The following is a 14980-nucleotide window of genomic DNA, read 5'->3' on the forward strand; positions in this document are numbered from 1 at the left end:
CCAAAGTAGGAGCAGGGTGGGTTTTAACACACCTGGTGTTCACTTCCACCTGCTCATCACAGGAACAGAACCAAGCCCTCCTTTAACTGCTATACTGGATACCAAGGACACACAGGGTTGCCCACTGGGTTTTTTTCTCTCCCCAACCTGTTGTACAGGCCCATGGACTGCAGGGAAGCCCACCCAGGCACTAAAGCACTGTGCAGGGTCTCATCCCACCAGTCCCCCACTTCTCACACCCCTGGGGCTGCCATCACCCTTTGCTCAGTGCAGCTCTCCCAACTGTCACGGGAAATTAGTGGTTCCAAAGCAGCAGCAGATGGGGACAAGAAATGTTTCCAGTGTTCAAAGACAATCATTCCTCTCTGTCTCATTAAATTTTCAGCAGCAATTAGATACTCAAAGACCATGTGCTCATCTGAAAAGTCTCTCTCTTTTCACACATCTCCTCTGAAATGCCCGCCATACTTTGGGTCACAAATGAGAAAATATTGGGAATGTGGATTTGTGATTTTAATTATTTCACTGCCACACATGGAAACAAAAAACCCTGGTACAGTGCATGGTTTGTGCTACTGCATCACCTCGACTGGTCCTGCAGTTTTATGACTCCCAGAATCACCATTTTCCTAAAGCTTTTGCTGAGACATGTGATTAAGGTATAAATTCTTCTTTTTTTTCCTCTCTATGTTATCGTCCAAGAAAAGTTCATTATTCTTGCAATCTGACTCATTTTTTTTCCCTGAACATTACTAGCTGGCAACACAGATATCTTGCCAACAGTACAAGATGTGACTGTTGAAACATTCATTGTTCAACTCCATTTGAATCTTCTATCGTGTCTCCATGTGACCTTTTAACGCTCAGAAATTGTCTATTTTAAATCATCGGCCCTGACATGTGTTGAAGATATTTTTAACAGACTGTTTACAGGAATTCTGGTTTCTGTTCTGGCTTTTTTTCCCCCCATTTTCAACAGCTTTTCTATTCATCATCTCCAAGTTTCACATGTACAGCTGTACTGAACAGCAACAGGGCATTTGTCCACATGGCCTGTGAGAAATTGGACATCAGAAACTGAAGGGAAAGGAAAAAGGAATTCAGTCAGAAAAAATAGCTGCAACCTGCTAAGATTAAGACCCGAGACCTCCAGGAAGAACAGAAAGGAGGGTTACTACTTTTTCTTCTGTGCTATCGAGAGCCAAACAGGGCTAACGCATTGGAAGAGAACACTGCTGAGAAGGGCAAGTGGAATCATTTCAAATGCACCCAAGACGAGGGACATGCAAGGCATGCCAGATCACAACGTCCATTTCCACTCCCTGCCAGTCTGGTTTGTGTTCACCCAGACTGCTCCTAAAAGTCTGAAAGGTTAATTTTGTGTTCTCAGCCCTGAAGCTCTCCCGCTGCCTGTGGGCACGTGCTCTGTGCCACTGCATCTGCAGAATCACACAATTCCACGCTGCTGCTGGGTCTGGGGGGCCTTGTCCTGCTTGGGGGGCGATGCAGACCCCAGCCTAAGAGTCACCACTGTCCCACTCTCAGAAAATTCACCCAGTGGTGAGACGTGGCCAGTTTTTACAGCAGAAAGAGCGGGAGGGAGGGTGGCAACGGCACACAGAACCACAACACCTTGGCATTCCCAGGATCACCCAGCAAGAATGCTTCCACCCAGAGACACAGACACCCTGGCTGCCCTCCTGGGTGCCAGGGGGACACGGAGGTGTTGGCAGATGTGGTGAACAGTGACACTTCTGGAGGTGTATTCCCTGCTTCCAGACAGGGACAGAAGAGCGTTCCTTGTCCTTCACCGGCATGGGACAGACAGACAAGCAAACAGACAAACAAACAAACAAACAAACGGACCCAAGTCGCTGCATTTCATTGCACCAGGAGGCAAACAGGAAGCCCGAGCAGGCTGGGGAGAGCTGGGGCTCTGCTCCATGTGGTTAGCACTGCTCAAGGCTCACGCTGCTCAGCGGGGAAACCGCGCCGGGCTGCAGACACGGCTGGGAGCCCGCCTGCCTTTAAACTCAAAAGATGGGGGTTTTGTTTGCTTTTTTTGCTACAAGATCTGAAATAGGATCACACAGCCAGCCAAACTGCAGCCCTGATCCACTCTGGCTGTCAGTGGCGAGGCGTGGGGTCACCTGCCTGAACACAGCCACGGGCCACACCAAATCCTCTGGCCAAGCCAAACTGCTCCAGCATTTGAAGGTCACCGTTTGCTTTTGCATGTAACACAAAAGCTCTCAGTGCTACAGGGTAATACTACACTGCTACAGGCTTTGGAGATTTATTTGAACGTACAAATGTGTGTATATGTATATACACATACATATAAATACATATATTTGGGGTACCCAGGTCCTCTTGCAAGCGAGCAACGTGCATGTCAAGGAACATTAGGAGAATTAGGATAAACTGCACTAAGTATTGTAACTGCACCTCACAGAGCACAGGAACAGGCTCAAGGGCATTCCCCCGAGCCCCCAGCTCTGCTCCCTGGACTGGCCACTCCACACATCCCTAATTTGTCACATCCTGACACACAACATCCTTCACCCCCCCAGACCAGCGCTGTTCCCTCTCCTCTCCAGCAACTTTCTCAGGAGAACATTGCCCTGAAGACAAACGTGACACAGCTCAGTCTTTGGGACAGCTGAGGACACTGTGGTTTTAACAGGAGTTGTTTTTCTTTCAGGAAAAAGGCCACAGTTTACTTGTTGATGTTGCCACAAGAGAGATTTCAGAGACTAAAACCACAACAAAGCTTCAGCACGTTTTTCTCTTTGATGACCCTGCATTCAAACAAAAATGCCATTAAAAAAACCTTTTCACAAGCTGCGAGGAGCTGATGGTGAAGTATTAAAGGGTGAGATTCAAGGACCTGTGCAGTCTGTTTGTTTGAAAAGCTTCTGAAATGGTGTCAATCTTGTGACCCCAAAATGACAGAGAGAAGGGAGAATGATGACAAAGATACTCAGCCCTCTCGCTGAAGGCCAGAGTGGCCTAATTTGGTGTCCTTGTCCAGATAAAAATACTGTTTTATTTGTGTGACTATGTATTTAAATGAAGGATAGCGCAGAGTTGAGAACAACGCGTTCCTCCCTGGTTGCCCCACAAATGCTGGCAGAGCAAATGAAATAAGTCTCCAAAGGCATGGCCTGGGCCAGCTCAGGGGCAGCCCAGGGTCCCTCCTGGCCACCAGCAGCACCACAAGGTCCCACAGCAGAACAATCCCGGGAGGATTCTGCCTCACAGTTAGCAAAATGAGGGCTGGTTTGGTACCTCCTCGTTGTTTCTTCACCAGAATTTCTGAGTTATCATCTCTGCCCATGCCGGAGTTTAGTGCTGAGGCAAAAGGCAAGTTCTGTGGGTGCTGCAAGCAGCACATCATCCCGAAACGGAGTGGAAGGCATGACCTAGGGGGAGGCAGGAGGAGATGCTGCTGGCCCAGCCCTGCCAGGAACATGAGGCTGCAGCTCTGTCAGGGGTACTGTGAGCTACTGACTGCAAAATGTAGGAGATTGTTTGGGGAAAACGCCCCACAAACAAACAACAATGCCCAGCAGAGTTGCACAGGCTGCTGTGGAAACCCGAGGCTTCCTGGGCAGGGAAGGGACCGTGTTCTGCTCCTCTTGGTGCCACTGGCACAGCTTTTACTGCGTTTCCCTGCATGCAGAGCACTGGGAATGTTCCCCGTGTTCCACGGGTGCTCTGAGGAGCTCTGCTGTTTGTACAGCCCAGCTGAGGTGTTCAGCTGGTGGAGTGCACTCGTTCAGAGCAGCAATGCCACAAACCCACCTTTGCATCCCTCCAGAGCACGGTGCCACGCAAACACAGCATCTCCCCCTCGCAGGGAATGCCACCCAAAGGCTCACTTCTGTTGAAGATGGGGTTGTGATGCAAAACTAAAAAATGTCAGACACAAAACTAAAAAATGTCAGACACAGATGCCAGAAGCTCCATCCCTTTTCTGACTGTCCGTTCTTCAGGAGGGACAAACAACTTTCCTTTCTCTTGTTGTTTTCTTTTTTTGCAATGCGAGTGAGTGATCTTTAAAACCACACATTCCCATTATGAATTGTAACTGCCTATTTAACTAAATCACGCTATTTATTCTTGAAATTACTGTTAGGGGATTCTGGATCCTTTTCTTTGCTACCAGAAGGAAAAGCCTGTCTCTTTTTTTTTTTTTTTTTAACCCAGTCTTCCCACACTGAGAAGCACAGCTCAAGCCCACAAAGCTAGACCTCAGTGATAAAGCCACAGTGCTAAAAAGAAAGCCCTTCATCCCGTTTGGGAATTTTGGGGGTCTTTGTTCATTGTTTCCAGTCCCACCGGATCTTGCAGGCTCGTGTGTGGGTGGCTGGCTGCACCCTCAAGACAGATGCAGGTGCCTGCCTGTGCTAAATATTTTGCACAAATTCAAGAGTTTGTTGTACTTCAGTGGTTTTTGTTTGTTTAGCTTTGACATCTTAAAATGTGTATTCCAAACTAAGCAACATTCAGAACCCAAATGAATACACTCTCTGCATAAAAATCAGAATGCATGTACGTGTTACCAAGTGAGGCAGATGCCAGTGACAAATGCTTTAAGAATTTTTTAGCAGCCACCTGAAAAATCACTTAAGAGTCAGAAATAAGTAGCAAAGGCCACTGCATGAGTCACCAGTGACAAAAAGGAGAAAAGGAATGTGAATGGAATTTTTCTTCTTTCTTTCTAACATGAGAGATGGCTCTAGCTGAAAGAAAATTATTTTTACTGTTACCACAGGAAAATTTCCATTTGCAAAAAGGGGAATTTCCACCTGAGACATATTGATGAAGACTCATTTACATAGCTGGAGGTAACAACTTTTACCATGGGAACAGTGATGAAGGAAAAACAAATTCTTTTCAGTAGCGGGAAAGTGCAAAATTTTTGTCCTCAAATTTTGGTCTAGAAATAGATAATGTTTGTTTTCATTAAGTCTTTAAAAATATTTACAAAGAAGAGAAGATGTATTTCACAGAAGGGAAGAATCCAGCCAGCCTAAACAGGACCAGGACTGGGAAACTGTGCAGGACAAGTTCTGACTATGTTAAACACTTGGATTATGTGCTACAAGGGCAAGTGAGGCTCAAAAAATAAAGTCAAAAGCTGCATTGTTTGTTATGAGAGAATAATCATTAAAAACACAGCAGCAGCCAGGTGTGAGTGAGGGTGGGTCTCCCCTCAGCAGCAGGAGCCACCTGGGCACCCAAGTGATTTTTCCATTTTCACAGAATGGCAGCAGGTGACAAATTACAGAGCTCAGGCACCTTTGCCCATACAACCACTCATTCACTGGGCTGGAAAATTGTGAATACCTTGGACTGAATTGGATACAGGTCCATTTTCACCAGGCCCAATAGCCTGGGTCTGTATTGGAATGTCCAGCTCACAGCAGCTCCCCTTGTGTTCTAGCTCAGTATTATCCCCAGTGCCTGGGTGTCCTTTTCCAAAGGGTCTCTGCTGGGAGCTGCTCTGCAGCTCCACGTGGACCTGAAATCCAGAATTCACCCTGACACGAAGGGGAATAAACCATCAGACAAAGGCAGCCAGAAAGCACCTGCAGCCTGTGGGGCCGGGGGGCTCAGCAAGATGACAACTTTGCATTAAATTTCCTATTTTATTTCAGCAGCCAGAAAGCACCTGCAGCCAGCAAGATGACAACTTTGCATTAAATTTCCTATTTTATTTCCTTGCTCCTGCAACAGGAAAAAACTCAACCTCTCATTTCCTTCCTCCTACCCACTTTCTGTTTGGTGTTTTGAGCAGCTGCTGCAAACCAACTGCAGTGAGGAGCCAGATTTTGAATCTGCTCTTCTTTAGAGCCTTGGGCAGAGACCCAGAGCAGAGCCTGCTGGCCACAGTGACAGAGGGACACTTTGGGGCACAGCAGAGGGCAGTGACAGGCACTGGCAGAGCAGAACTGGGTGCACAGCACTGCCAGAAAGGAGAGCACTGAGCACGGCTCTGGCTTTCTGAATTAGCCTCGGGGATTAAATGGGAAAATGCAATGGAATCTTTGCATGCTCTTTCCACGAGCAGCAGCTGCAGGGGTGTGCGCTGCTCTGCACAGCACAGTCACGCTGCCAAGCCACACTTGGTGGCTCTGGAATGGAGTGACCACACAGCCCTCGTGCTCTGGGGTGCTGGGGAGCCGAGGTGCTCTACTCAACCCTCAAATTCCAATTGCCTTGAAAGACATTCCTCCCCAGCCTCAGCAGCCCCCAACAACAACGCAAACAAAAATGCAACCACTGACCACACATGTGATTCCTTCGGTAGCAGAAGCAGAAACATTTCAGAAGCCCTTTGACACTAAAAATACATTCTTCCCCTCCTCGGACTTCTCCTTTACCAGAAGATTCCTCTCCCAGTGCCATTTCCCAGTCTGTCACCCCTGTCTCTTGGCTCCCACCCTGGAGCCAGACGGGTTCAAAGCACAGAGCTCCCGGTGGGCCACAGGGGCTTTTACAGGGGGCACCCACTCAGAGCCCATTCCCTGCTAACAGGTGATGACTCCTCCCTACATTATTTATTCACCTCCTCCTCAGCTTTATTGATTGCTGCCCATGCTGTGTTCCCTGCCACAGTGAGGACAGACACCAGCACCACTGGCTGCTCCTCAGACACAGTTCTGTCACTGTAAGGATGCACAGAGCAAACCTGGGGATGTGAACAGATCCCTCAGATTACCAAATTACAGCAAACCCCTCCAAACCCACACCTCTGCTCTTCACTGCTGAATCAGAACCAGCAAAAGCCCGCAGGGATTTGAAATGTGCATCCCTCCTCTTGGCAAAATACAAATACAGCATCTGATCTCATTCACCAGTGTGGCTGAGCTCTTGTCCCCCAGGGCTCTCATCTTTACTGAATCTTTGTCTTCCCTTATCTCTGACAATATTTGGTGATAACAGATTTATCACGGGCAGGGGGAATTGCTCAGTCCACAGCACCAGAGCATTTTCCCTTTCTCCTCTTCCTGAACCTCTTTTGTGGGGTTCCAGCTGACCACACGAGGAAAGGCAGCCAAGCACCGACTCAGCTTACAAATGACAAAAAATAGCACATGAAATCCTGCTAAGCTGCAAAAAAATCAAGATGACAACACCCAACAAACTTGTCCAGGAGAGAGCTGACAGAGCAAAGTCCCTTCAGTGCCCTTCAGCCGCTTTGGGCAGCAGTGACCAGCCACAGCACAATCAAGCCTTGATTAATTTTTTACCACCTCCTTGATGCTCAGTGTTTTCAGCTCATCACCAGATGGTTGTGCCTGTTACCTTGGCTGTACTTTGGAGACCTTGTAGGTGCCAGCTGCTGTTGGTAAGCACATGCCCTGCCCTCATGTGAATTAGCAAAGGCTGAGGGAGCCCAGCAAACTGGTCCAGGGAAAAGTGGCCTCCTTCCACTGGCAGCTGCAGGAGACACTGAATTGTCCAGCACTGCTCCCCACTCATTGCCTTGGGATCAGTCTTACAGCAGAAAATTAAATCCAGTCACACTGCTTCTCTTATGTCACAAAAAAATAGAGGAAGAGGCCATAAAAAACCCCAGCCAGCAGCATAACTGATTCTGAATACAACGTTTTTCTCTGCTCTGAATAAGAAGTCAGCAGCTCTGATTGCAAATTCCCCCAAAATTTCCCTGAAACCTTCCATTACAGAGAGGCAACTGAACTCTAGTAGTAATTTAGGCTGGTGCCTGTTTATTTACCTCGGTTAAGATTATCTGTTAGATCTTATGGGTGGGTGAATCACCCTCTGGCATAAAAGTGCAGCTGGCTGTCCCCAGGAGAGGAGCACAGCAGCAGCTCTGCAGGTTCCAGTGCTCCCTGCAAAGGGGCTTCTCCCAGCGCTGCCTTTTCCCTGCCCTCCTTGGCTGGTTGCCTTCACCGAAGAAAAATTTCTGGTGGGAGGACTAAGAGCAGCCAAGTGACAGGCTGTTTCCTCTGACACACACGGCAGTTGTAGCTGCTGTGCTGTCTGTGTGCACCACAGGTTTACAAAGCCCAAAAGGATTTGCTTAGTAATGCAGAAAAATCTCCCTGCAAGAGAGCAAGGAGGGGATTCCTGCTGAACTCTGAACAGAGGTGCTGGGAAGGTTCATCATGGGAAACAACCAGGAGGACAAGAATGCTTGGAATTAATCTGGAAGGCATGAATGAGTGTCACCATGAAGCCACCAACAGCCAAGTGACATTCAGCACGCGGTGGAGACTCGCTGTCAAATCTCATTAACTGCATCCTTGTGTCACAGCAGACAGCTCTGCCCACAGATCAGAGACCACAGCATTACACTGCAAAAATCATTCATGAGCCTGCTGCTGGCTCTGGAAGGAACTGTAGAATGAAGGAGAAAAAGGAATCCTAATGGAAATTTGTTCACATCGTTTGGAAACCTGGACTAACCAAATTTCTGTCCAGGTCCCTTACAGCCCTGGCACCAATTCCTACACGGAAAAGTCAGGCAGCCCTTCCTGACAAACATTTGCAGGAGCTGTGCTCACCTCTCTGTGTCACTGCCCATGCCTGGCACCACTGGTGGGTGTTGAAAAGGCACAAAAATGGCACTCAACCTGCAGGAGCCTCTGGTGCAGCTTCAGCGAGGGGATGTCCTTGTCCTGCTGCCATGTGCATGCAAAGCTCATTCATTATTTTTCATCTCTCCCCAGCCACTGATTAAAGGGGCATCTCACCCAATTCCCCATCCCCAGCAGAGTCCTCTCCTTCTCTGCTTTGGCAGCTGTTTTTCCTTCTCCTCCTGGCCCATTTGCCTGCTGTTGTCTGGCTAATTATTTTTACAAGGCTCAATAATTGCTGCAACCTTCCCCGTTTTTCATCTCCTTCCCGCAGCAGTGTTTGGCAGGCAGGGAGCTGCTGCAGCAGCTGTGCTCCTTGGCTGCCCACCCTCCTCCTGCCGGGAGCAGGGTGCCAGAACAAGGCTGTGCAACCTAATCCTCTGTTTGCCTTTCCCTGGGCTCGTCATTAGCCAGAGGAGCAGCTTTGGGAGTCACTTAGCAACGTGCCAGCAAAGCCAGGCCCTGATGTCACCAGCAGAAACAGCATCTCAGAAACACCCAATTGTCTCATGGCCTCAGCCAAAGCATCCGGGGCCATGGAGCTCCATTCCTCAAAAACTGCTGCTTCTGGAGAATTACCTGGGACTCGCTGGCAGGTGAGGCAGCAGCACAGTGATTTCAGATTAAAAATAATCTGCCATTCCTCAGTGATCACACTGGCTAGAGCACAGGGCTCCTGCTGCCTCTCAACGTGCAGCATTGAACAAGAGCACAGATCAGACACCAAAGTGACACAGGCCTGTGGCAGAGCAGCTCCCTCAACCCTTGCAGTTATTCACCTGTGAAGATGAATTACAGATTTTTAGGCAGCTTTCTTCATGTTTTGCCATTTACTTATGGTCAAACAAGCCATTTCCCCTTCTCAAAACAGCAGGGAGGACACATGGCAGCAAATACAGAAATTACACTGACAGCACAGTTCCTAATGCAACTTCTTGGTGTTTTAAGAATGCTGTCAGGCCCCTAAAAACAGAAGTCACAGCTCTTGAGAATTTTCAGTTCTTTGTGAATTTTCAGATAATAGTTGCCACTACTCTCAGTTTGGGAACCATTTCCCTGAGAGTTCGCTCTTGTCCAGCTGTGCAAGCTGCCCAGGGTCATGGAAAGGGAGGGCAGCTCCTCACTGCTGCTCTTCAGGCCAGATCCTTCCTCATTTCACACACTTGACAAGCCTAGACTGCCTGGTGGCTTTCCAAGCATCAAATCCCAGATTCTGCAGAACTAGCACCAGTGATTCAACATTATCCTGACACTGAGTACCCCTGGCTGATTATCACAGGACAAATTCTACATTTGTCCACTCAAGAGCAACTGAGGAAAACAGCTCAAAGAGGAAGGTGAATGGATAATTCTGCTGCACAGCACCAAGCAGGGTGTTTATGGGGAGCACTCAGACACCACAGAGCCCCTCCTCGGAGAGCCACCTCTGTGGGACAGGATCACACCTGGGCAGCACACAAACACCCCCTGCCTTTTCCAGAGCCTGCACCCAGACCTTTTGCAGGTGTTTCCAGGGGTTTCTTCCAGGCAGCCAACCGCCAGCCCTGTCCTGCTCTCTTGCAGCTTGTTGTTTCTAAGAGCAGTGGTGTGAAAAAACAGGAAGCCATGCAGAGAAGAGGAGAATACAGATTGAGGCATGAAACTGCAGTAGCCCCAGCTCCCCCTGCACTCACCCCACCCCCTCTTCCCTTCCCACCCCCTCACCACAGGCCGCATTCTCGATGAGAAATGCTCAGCCCTTGACGGGAAACCGGGTACGGAGCTGGGCGGCCGGAGAGCTCGGCAGGAGGGGAAACCCAGCAGCAGCCAGGGCAGTGCAGATCCCCGGGCCCTGCTGGCCACCAAGCACCAGGAATGGCTCAGATCAGACTCTGCTCCACACCTGCCTCCATTCGAGGCTTCAAGGAAAAGTTTGTAACTCCCCTGTCCTCAAAAGTTCAGATTTGCTGCTTCAGAGATCCCCTGAGGACCATTCTGCAGGCTGAGCTCCATCAGTGGTTTGCTGCAATCCAAACAGGTGTTTGCACCATCCAAATGGTGTTTGCACCATTCTATGCCCATGTAATTGTTTAAGGAATAAGGATTCTGAGTCACATCTCTTTATTGAAGAAAGCCGGCAGATCCTCTTGTCTACAGCTCTCTATTCACAGCTCTCCCAACTCACCCCACGCTGGCAAATTGTGACACGGATTTTATGTTTTGCTGGACTCTTCACTGCTCACACCCTTATCTCTTCAGTCTCCAACACAAGGCTGAGAGATTGAGAGGGTGGAGATGAAGAAAGAACAAGAAGTTGTGGCAGAAACATTGGTAGGGGACAGAAAATTCAAGCAAAAACACGCCAGCACCTCAGCTTCCAAGGCATGTTAAATATTCCCAGCTTCACCCAGCACATAACCATGGCTGTGCTATGTCAACCAACTGTCTGGATAAACCAGGAAAGGAGGAAAGGTCTTGGGAATCCTGGTTGCTGAAAGCCAGGACAAAGCCAAGCGCCACACACAGCTTGGCCAGTGCTCCAAAATCCAAGAGAACACAGGTGGGATGAACTTGCAGAGCCCGGGCCACAGAGGGGGCACAAATGACCTGGCACATCCCGGAGCCAGTGACAGCCCGGGATCAGAGCAAGGCATCAGCACACAGGCATCAGCACTGCACCATGCTTGGGTTTGTGAATCAAGTCTTTTACATCTGTACTAACCCAGCAGCATGCAGATAAGTTGTTCTGCTTTTCTACACAACACGTAAAACCATTGTTAATCACTAAAAGCAAGGATGAAGGACAGGCCTGAGGCCACGCAAAGAATGAGACAGTCTGATATCTGCTGGTGGGAAAGGGAATGCTCTCTTTCCTTAGTCCTGCCCAAAGCCTCTCTGCTGTTCACAAGGGATGTGCTGGGCTGGGGTTTATTTATAAAACCTATAAGAATGTTGATCTAAGGCTATAACTCGCAGAAAAATAAGCAGAGGTCAGTTTTCTAAATGCAGTCACAAACCCCAGGGAGAATCTTACCAACAAGGACCCTGGGCTTTCAGAGGGAAGCAGAACTCAGGAGAGGCCCCAGCGCTTGTGAGCTGCCAAGAAAACCGTGCAAACCATGAGCCATCCCCTGGCCCAAGTGCAGCCGTGCTGCAGCTTTCTGTTCCAGCCACAGGAGCCAGGCAGGGTCTGCAGGGAGCTTCAGGGTGCCTGAATGAGCCTGAGGGGGATTCCCAGCTCCTCTCTTTGCTGGCAGAGGTAGCCACCCTTCCCAGGCTCTTAGATTTTTTTTTGTCTTTTTAAATCACTGATGAGGAAAGATGCTCCTACAAGTGGTGATTCAGAGCAGGGCCTTTATCTAAATGAATCATTCTTTGTGAGAGACCATCACCGCTGACAACCGAAGGAGCCTCTGGAGAGGGCAGACAGCAGTGGTGGTTAACTCTTGTGTGGCACTGGCATCAGGGCACCCCTGTAAGAGCCGTTTGCTCGGCTCATTATCCAAACCTGCTCCAACAAAAAGCCGAGGCCGGTGCAGCTGGAGGAGGAAGAACACGCAGCCTGCAACCCAAACGTTTAACCCGCAAATAACTCAGCCATGGCCATCCCCACGGTTCTGCTCAGCAATGCCACGAGGTCCTCCTCACCCCAGGGAGAATCCCGCAGGCCCAGCGCGATGGGGACGCTGCTGGGCGGGCAGGAGGAGCCCCGCAGGTGCGGACGGCGCTGACCATTCCCATCTCCATTCCCGTCCCCCACTCCCACCCGCGGGCAGACTTCCAGAACCTCTCTTTGGCGCAGCTCCAGCGCACATTTACGGCTCCGTTTTGCAGAGGGGCGCCGGTGTTTGGCGGGGAGCCCCTTTCGGCCCCACGAACCATGCCGGGGATGCGGCACCCACGCCCCATCTAGCGGCAACCGCGCAGGGAAAAGCTGCGGAGCCCAGAGAGCGTCCGGCAAAGCGCTCGTCTGGCGGCAAGCTGCTGCAAATGGCAGCAAACAGCTGCAAAAAAGCGCTTTATTGTTGTGTTCCCCCCCTGTCTGCGCTGGGCCCTGCAGCCCATCGCCGCCACGCAAAGCACTGAGGGACGAAAATTCCTCACTGGGAGCCCACAGAAGCCAAAGCTGCCCGAGCGCCTGGCAGCCGGGCAGAGCCCCTGGGGAGCACCCCGGGCTGCGAAATTCGCTTTACACACTTACAGTCCCTCATTTTTTAAGAGAACAATCCCGGCAGGAGCTATCGTTAGTCAAGGGCACAAAAAAGCAGCTCTGCCCATGCCTTTGGTGGGACCTCACCCGAGGCAGCCCCGCAGCTGAGGGCACCGGGCCCCAGCCTGAGGGAACAAACGGAGCTGGGGACAAACTGAGCTGGGGACACCGGCCTGGGACTGAGGGGACAAACTGAGCTGGGGACAAACTGTGCTGGGACTGAGGGGACAAACTGAGCTGGGGACCCCGGCCTGGGACTGAGGGGACAAACTGAGCTGGGGACCCCGGCCTGGGACTGAGGGGACAAACTGAGCTGGGGACCCCGGCCTGGGACTGAGGGGACAAACTGAGCTGGGGACCCCGGCCTGGGACTGAGGGGACAAACTGAGCTGGGGACCCCGGCCTGGGACTGAGGGGACAAACTGAGCTGGGGACCCCGGCCTGGGACTGAGGGGACAAACTGAGCTGGGGACCCCGGCCTGGGACTGAGGGGACAAACTGAGCTGGGGACCCCGGCCTGGGACTGAGGGGACAAACTGAGCTGGGGACACCGGCCCGGGACTGAGGGGACAAACGGAGCTGGGGACAAACTGTGCTGGGACTGAGGGGACAAACTGAGCTCAGGACACTGACCTCACAGAGAAATGGCCACGGCTCGGCTCGGCACAGCTCAGCTCAGTCCTTCCCGGCCAGGCGGATGATGTTGGGCTGCTCCAGAAACAATCCCTGGTCAGGCACAGAAGTCTGAGGAAACCCCCCAGAGCTGCACGGGTGAGGAAGATGAGGAGGTGAGGGGCACTGCCCACAGCCCCCGCCCCTCAGCTCACCTGGGCGCAATCACGACCGGCCCTTCAGAACTGGGCACAGCTGTTACTCATCTGCAGGAGACGGTTTTCTTCTTAAAAAAAACCAAAAAAATAAAAAAAAAAAAAAACAAACAACCAAAAAATCCAAAAAACCAAAACGGGGGGAAAAAAACAAACCAAAACCAACCCCAAAGCCACCACCAAAAGCCCCAGCGAAGCCCTCTTACAAAGCCCCCTCCCGGGGCCGCTCTCAGCCCGCTCTGGGCCCTCCAGGCTCCTGAGGAGGTTCCATGCACTGGACCTGGGCACTGAAAACCCAGCCGTATTTCCAGCACTGTTTTCATCGTGTTGGTGGAATTTAAATATGACGCTTAGAATCAGTTTTTAAGTATAAAAGTTAAAAAATAGCAACTCTAAAACGGAATTTCAGTTGTATCATCTTTCAAGGAAACCATCAACAGAATTTAAATGCTTTCAGAAGGCACAACTCTTAGGAAATACTCTTTATTAATATAACATACAACAAGTGCTGCTCCTCACATAACAGTATTTGAACTCTTCTCTCTCATAAACTTAAAACGTGGTTCTTATTGGAAACATATTTTGTCTCTGAACCCTTATTTTGGGAGAAAAGCATAAAAACTACTCCCCCTGAAATCAAAAGGGAAGCGATCCTTACGCAGTAATTACAGCATTGTTTATAAGAAACACATTAACAATGAACGTATGCAAACATCCATAACCAGCAACAATATAGAATAACCCGTATGAAAAATCCCATATAAATTCACTTTAAGTACAAACCCACAAGATTTCCAGTATTAATCCAAGTATCTTTGGTGTTTGTTGGTGTTTAAGGTATTTTCCACCCAAAACAGACCTATATTGCTTTTCCATAGACCTCGAAAGAAAAGCTCCAAAAATTAAGGACACTTGAAAAAATAAGTTCCCTGCATGAGGCAAGGACTGGCCTGCGCAGGATGCCCCGCGTGCCTTCAGAGCCGGAGGACGGCGGTACTGCTCGGTGCTGCAGCTCCTCCTCAGGCTGTCTGGAGGCTCGAACACGGCAATTTCCCCAGATCCGAACGGCGGGAGCAGCGCAGAAGCCCGGTGCGCTCCCCTCGGGGCGGGCAGGAGCGGGGCCGGGGCCGCATCTCTCAGCGCACGGCGCTGCCCGCAGCTCTCCGGGCGGGTTTCGGTGACTCTCAGGAGCCCGGCGGCGATGCGGCAGCGCCCCGAGCCCTGCCCGGGCTCTCATCGGAAGGCGGGGGACAGCCTGGCCCCCCGGTCGCCGGTCACCGCCGTGTCCGGCTCGGTGGGGCGCAGCGCCCAGGCCGGCAGCGGCGGCCCCGGGGGCACGGCCGGGCTCC

At 50.6% G+C, this 14980-nt stretch overlaps 1 protein-coding gene across 1 annotated transcript in view; it reads right to left on the bottom strand.

Annotated features, from left to right (window-relative positions):
* Positions 1-13479: 13479 nt before the first annotated feature.
* LOC121349633 (forkhead box protein E3-like) overlaps positions 13480-14980 on the bottom strand; it is a 2123-nt gene continuing 622 nt past the window's right edge. The window contains exons 2-3 of the mRNA XM_041460259.1: positions 14604-14863; positions 13480-13530 (exon numbers count right to left, since the gene is read on the bottom strand). Coding sequence (XP_041316193.1) covers positions 13480-13530; positions 14604-14863 — 311 coding nt within the window. The remainder of the gene's footprint in view (positions 13531-14603; positions 14864-14980) is intronic.

Source organism: Pyrgilauda ruficollis, unplaced genomic scaffold (genome assembly GCF_017590135.1).
Source record: "Pyrgilauda ruficollis isolate IOZ18807 unplaced genomic scaffold, ASM1759013v1 scaffold141, whole genome shotgun sequence".
NCBI lineage: Eukaryota > Metazoa > Chordata > Aves > Passeriformes > Passeridae > Pyrgilauda > Pyrgilauda ruficollis.